General features: G+C 48.0%; 1 protein-coding gene across 1 annotated transcript; it reads right to left on the bottom strand.

Annotated features, from left to right (window-relative positions):
* Positions 1 to 1,081: 1,081 nt before the first annotated feature.
* On the bottom strand, positions 1,082 to 2,978 carry LOC105061391 (probable glycosyltransferase 2). Its single transcript, XM_010945416.4, has one exon. The coding sequence runs from the start codon at positions 2,728 to 2,730 to the stop codon at positions 1,369 to 1,371; it is 1,362 nt and encodes a 453-aa protein (XP_010943718.1). The 5' UTR covers positions 2,731 to 2,978; the 3' UTR covers positions 1,082 to 1,368.
* Between the last annotated feature and the right edge of the window lie 3,526 nt (positions 2,979 to 6,504).

Here is a 6,504-nt window from a genome sequence, read left to right as displayed (position 1 = left end):
TCCTCTTATGCACAGGCCAAATAAGATAAAGAAAAAGATTGTAAACCTCAGACATTTTTAATCCTCCCCACCACCCTGCCAACCACCCAAAAAAAGAAAAAAGGAAAAAAGAAGGCCAAAAGCGAAAATTTCAGACTCCGCCCCTGAACAGGACATATCACATTTTGGCATGAAAAAAGATGAATAGAGAAGTACATGAAAGATTTAGATAGCAATATAACATCCTTAACTTGGATCAATTAGACCAAAAAATCTGCATCAACATGGAATGAAAACAATCAAGTACAAGATAACAGTGTTGACCATAAGCATGAAAACTTAAAACAGAATCAAATAAATCAGGAAAAGTTATGACTGTAATATACTAGTATATATGGAGAGACATGTTATGAAACACTGCATCGTCAAAATGAAACATATTAGGTATTCCTTTTATATCCGTATTTAGTATAAGACAAGGTTGGTTACAGCGAACTAAAAGATCACGACACCTTATTCAACAAAATAAAAGAAAGAGAACACACTGACAAAGCATCAAAAAGGACAACTAATTACCTCCCAATTGCTGCATTCAAAATCACATGCATTTGACTGATAGAAAAGGATAGGAAGAATCCAGTTAGGCATAGATCATCTTTAAAAAAAAAAAAAAATAGAAATGGTCCAAAAATATGCTTATGAACAAGTAAAGAAGGCCTTTAGAAGGAGAGAGGCTTAGGTCTGCAACATGTACATTTCACAAAACAAAGTTGCGAAATAGGTCTTGTAAAGGCTTCAGCTGACTGGAAAGTTTACAGTGATGAAGAAGACTTCAAGAAGTCGACCTTAACAGACAAATAAGTGTGACTTTATATAATAATGCTCGATATTTTTCTTCCCCCATAAATTTGAAAGATCAAAATTCAAGTCCATGAGACAATTTGTACGTAAGATGACATTAAGAAAGACAATTTAAAAGAAAAAATGTCTTTAAAAAAGAGAAACGTCTTGTCTCTTGACTTAGATTTCAAATATGCACTGTTAAATAACTCTGTGTCCACAAACTCATATACATGGAAGAGAATTATTGCTTTTCACAGACTGTCATGAATCATTTTCTCAAAATACATGAATGATTTAAATAATTTAATCAAAACATTTGAAGATATAAAAGAATGCCCTCATTTGCTCCACCTTGTTTCATTGATTAGAATCCCCTAAATGAATTTAACAACCAAAAAGTTCAATGCTATCCAAAAAAGAAAAAGGTTGCACCCTGAAGTTTGAAATTACATAACCAGTTAAGTTGATCATCATACAACACAACTGAAGTCATGAAGCTGACCTGAGACAGCAGCAAGACCGGATTTTGTGGCCAACCTTGCTTGCTTACCCAATAGATACCTTGGCTTGGAGATTTAGCTGGTCCTTGAATTCCAATGGTCTTGCTGTCTGATTCCTAGTCCTCCTGATTCTGGGGCTCGACAGTCCTCTGTGTCCAAATCCATATAAACGAAGCACCTGGTTGTCCGCAAAGTTGAAGGCTCTCTCCATACTGCCGAGGCACCTCTCAACAGGGTAATCCCCATAGCTGCCACATGGTTTGCACCCGACAAAGTGTGTTACGAAGGGCCACCTCTCATCCCCGAGCCCTGGATGGTGCTTGTCCATCATCTCCTCATATTTGTCCACCAGTCCAACCCAGAATCCATGGAGGAAGTATGAATTCTCAATGTAGACCTTGTCCGACCAGCGATCCTGCTGCGAGATAAGGAGGTAAATCAAAGCAGACTGGTCATCAGCTTCAAATGCCGGCCGGCCCTTGAGGTTGGCAGTAAGAATCCGACCAGCCTCCTCTCGAACGGGGCCCTTGGGGCCCATCGGCGCCCACGTGTCGAGGAGGTCGAGCGACCACTGGCAATTGCGGAGGAGGAAGCTGCCGGTGTTGAGGGCGATCCAGGATTGCTGCTCGAGGAGGTCCGGGTAGCCATGGATGACGAGGTTGTGGGCGTCGTAGCGGGACAGCGGGATCTCGAAGGCCATGTCAGTGAAGAGGGCGTCGCTGTCCATCCACCAGATCCACTCTACCTCTGGGTGGGAGAGAAAGAGGCCGCGGATCAGCGGGAGCTTGGCCCAGTAACCGGCGAGCTCCAGGTCCAGATGAACCAAGTTGTAGACGATCTCGATCCCATGGAGCCGGCAGTAGTCGATCTTGTTCTTGGTACCCTTGAGGAGGTAGTGGTCACCGATGGGATTGTCGCAGGGGCTGGGCGGGGATCCAGTCACTAGGAGTATCCGGGGCTTGCCGCCGGCTATCCGGCTCGGGAACTCCGGATGATCCGCCAGCCACCGCCTACGCTGCTCGTCCCAGTCGGAAATCTTGGGGCCGAGGGTGTAGTTCTTGGCGGCGGTGGTCACGTTGGCGGCGGCGGAGGTGGTAGAATTGGAGGCAGTGGAGTCGAGAGGAGGCTCGTCGTCGGGATCGGAGTCGGAGCGGATCTCCCGGAGGATGCGGTCGATGTCCTCGACGACCTTCTGGTCGGAGTCGGCGTCTGCGGGGCCGCCGAGGTTGCCGACGCCGATGGTGCCGCGGAGGACGAGGATGGTGACGAGGCCGCAGAGGACGGTGATCTTGAGGTTGTTGAAGGTCTTCTTGATCTGCCGCCGGCGAGACCTGCCGCTGGCTCGGGCGGTGGGGAGGCCGGATCGCTCCCTCCCAGGCGTCTTGAATTCGATCCCCTCCTGGCCCATTTAATTGGTTTCCTGGTTCGCGGTTCCACAGAGAATCTTTCTATAGCCGTAGGGATGGAGAGAGGGATGTGCGTTTTATCGCGGTGCCGGAGAGAGGGTTTTCCCCTTTGTTTTTTTAAGGACAGAGGGGATTTTGACACTCCACGATCTCCATTCCCTGAAACGAAAAAATGTTGGCGGAGCGAGAGACAGTTGCAGTTGTCACCAGCTAAACATGGTGCCAAGGAGATCGATCGCCCGCCGTAGGAAAGCCGACGCAAAATATAGAATTGATTTGAAAAATATTTGTGCTAACGTGATTTCAGAGGTCACATAACAGTATGTATGCATGAATCCATTGCTTTCTTTTACTAATATGAATGTGCATTGTTGGGATATATCGACCGATCGTTCTCGCACTGATTCACCGTCAGGTCCATCTAATCGATATCCGACTCTACCAACCGCACCGACCGACACCGTCCGACCGAAGATATATCGATCGGAAAGACTCTTCCCATTTCCGACTGGCCGAACGATACGGCCCGACCCCCGACCTTGGCAACATATCAGACTGACCATCGGGGGTGGTAGCCGATGTCCGATCCCCGCGATGCACCGCGTCAGCCGACGGTGTCCCTACCTGACATCCTACGACCAAATACCGACATATGGTCGGTCGGCTCCTCCAGACGCCGTACGACTGCTGAAGGCCGCCCGTCCTGATAGAGGCGTGCGGCATAGCCGCTGTTGCCCAGCTATGCAACCCAAGAGGGGGGGTGAATTGGGTTTCTAAAAATTTTAGGTTTAATTAATTACTTATGATGAATGAGAACAAAGACTTTAATTCAAGATTAATTACCTAAAGCAAGAATGCAAGGATATAATAAAGAAATAAAGAGAAACAATAAAGCACACCACAAACACAAGGATTTATAGTGGTTCGGTGCCAATCTTGCACCTACATCCACTCCCCAAGCTCCTACTTGGAAATTTCAATCCACTATACTTGTATTCAACCCGAATACAAACGTCGGAAACTCCGACACTAGCTATCCCAAGCTAGTCTACTTGCTTTCCGGGTACAAGCTAACCCAAAATACTCCGATTTCAGGTTCGGATCAACCTTCCCTTGTTTTGGAAATCCTCCAAAAACAAGAACAAATACTCACAAAGAGTAAAATAGCTTAGAGCACAAATTAATACAATAACAGCTCCTTAAATGAGCGAATATAACAATGAAAATACTTTACTCAAATGAAGAAACCCCTTTTTGGATTTTCTCAAGGTGGATGAATGCTTGAATGAATGCTTGAGAAGAAGATGATCTTTGATTGAGGACTTCTTGAAGGCTTTGAAAGATCTCTTGATCAAGGTTGAACAATATGCTCGAAAGATCCTCTCTTTGAATGCTCTTGCTTTTCTCTTTCACAATCTCTCTTGTATATTGTGGATCCTCTCTCTTTTTCTTTTGGGTATTTCGTTGATCTCAGGCTTTCTTGTGTAGATTTTGGATCCTCTTGTATATATGTTTTATCTTCTAATTTCTTTCACCATTTGAAACCTTTTATAACCTTAAGAAACAAGAGAAAACATATTAGGCAGAAAAAGAGCCGTTAGAGCATTTTTAGGAAGCATAAAAGGCAATTAAAACGGACAAAAAAAAAGCCGTTGCTGACATTTTCTGCCGCAGGGGTCGACTCATGAGTCGACTCATGCTTCAGGAGTCGACTCATGAGTCGACTTCTGTTGCAAAGACCAGAGATGTGGTTTCTGGATTTCTTGGCTCAAATCAGCAGGGGTCGACTCATGAGTCGACTCATGCCTTGTGGGTCGACTCATGAGTCGACTCACAGGTCGTGCCAAGCCAGAAAACTAGCGTGCCAAGGAGAATTTTTGCATGCCAATCAGCTCATAGTGCCATGAGTTGACTCATGAGTCGACTCATGCACTTCAAACCTTCATAACTTCAAAAATATAAGTCCAAACACAATAAAATTTTCACCAATAGATTACTAATCATTTGCTCTACCAAATGATACTATCAAATTAGAATTTTAGTGAAATTATGATTTTGCCCTTGAAGAGCATAAAGACTTTTTCAATTTAAAATATTTGTATCCCTTCAATCTGCTTTGTAATCATCAAAATCAATCTAGGAGCAACAGCCGCCCTGGGACATCGTCCTACCCTGGACATGGGTCAACCCTAGTGATTTGACAGCCCCATGACGATTTGACAACCCCACGACGACTCTGACAACCTCCGGCGATTTGACAACTCTCCATTGTCTGCGCCATTAATGACGGCGCCATGCCGCGCTCTACTATAAAATGGAGAAGGCAACAGTGTCGGAGGAGGTTCTTTCGAAGCCCCTGAACTCTCCCTCTCTAGCCCTCTCTCTCTCTCTCTATCGCTGAGCTCCCCTGATTCTTTTCTACTGTTGCCTAGTCTCCTCTCTGACTTGACCGTCGGAGGGTCTCCGCCGGAGGCATCTCCGGTCAGTGTGGACTTCTTTTGCAGGCACTCGTTTCCCGACGACCAGGCGACGAGGAGATTGGCCGCAACAGATTTTGGCGCGCCAGGTAGGGGACGACAGGGATCACGATCCCAACAAAATTCGAAACATCCTTTCGAGATGACAAGAACCGAGGCTCAGCGATCGAGGGCCACCAGATCGGCAAGGCACTCTTCCCGTCGGGAAGAGACCTCTCCTCCACCCTCCATGGTGGAACCTAGCTCTCCGCATCTTGCGGTGACCACGGAGGCGCAGATCGCGGCGATCGTGCGGCAGATGACCGTGCTGACGGACGCGGTCAAGAGCCTTCAACAACAACCAACCCGATTGCCACACTCGCCAGCGGAGCAGCCGGCGGCACACCCGATGCCCTCCAGAAGCAGCCGCCGATGCCCGCGTCGGTCTCCGTCCCCTCCTCGAGAGCAGCTGTCACAGCACTCCCACCGAGGGAGGAGAGGCGGCCGCGGCATGATACTCATCGATCTCGACGACCGTCTCCTTCCCAGCTGGAACGAGCAAGGAAGGAGAAGCGGCCGCGGACGCCGTCCACCTCCCTCTCAGATTCGTCGGGAGACTCCACTCCCGGGGTCTCTCAGCACCGACGGGCCGACGACTACGAATGCAGGTTCGAAGAAATCGACCGTCGACTCGCCCAGCTGCAGGTGGATGGTCAGAGGTCTTCGAACGATGTCGACTTTCAGACCACCCAACCCCTCTCCTGATTCATACTCAACGAACTGATCCCCAGTTGATTCAAGATGCCACACGTGGAGCCTTACGACGGCTCTACCGACCCTATCGACCATCTAGAGAGCTACAAGGCTCTCATGACAATCCAAGGGGCGACCGATGCCCTTTTCTACATCGGCTTCCCCGCCACGCTTCGCAAAGCCGCCAGGGCTTGGTACTCCAGCCTTCGCTCCAGGAGTATCTACTCCTTCGTGCAGCTCGAGCATTCTTTTGTAGTCCATTTCAGCACCAGTCGGAAGCCGTCACGAACCTCGGACAGCCTTTTCTCCCTCAAACAAGGAGAAAACGAGATGCTCTAACACTTCGTGGCGTGATTTAACGCAACCACGCTTGAGGTTTGAGACCTCAACGAAGATATGGCTATCTCGACCATGAAGCGGGGGCTGAGGGGGTCTCGATTTACATACTCCCTGGACAAGACCCTCCTCCGGACATACGCCGAACTGCTGGAGCGCGCGTATAAATACATGCGCGCAAATGAAAGAGCCTCCGATCAGTGCCTGACCGAGACCAAGGGCTTGAAGGAA

The sequence above is a fragment of the Elaeis guineensis genome, chromosome 7 (assembly GCF_000442705.2).
Source record: "Elaeis guineensis isolate ETL-2024a chromosome 7, EG11, whole genome shotgun sequence".
NCBI lineage: Eukaryota > Viridiplantae > Streptophyta > Magnoliopsida > Arecales > Arecaceae > Elaeis > Elaeis guineensis.
The sequence above is the reverse complement of the archived record's forward strand: the minus strand, read 5'-3'. Positions and strand labels throughout refer to the sequence as shown.

Excerpts from the sequence above, each read along its gene's own strand:
- LOC105061391 (XM_010945416.4), bottom strand. The coding sequence starts at position 2,730 with ATGGGCCAGGAGGGGATCGAATTCAAGACGCCTGGGAGGGAGCGATCC.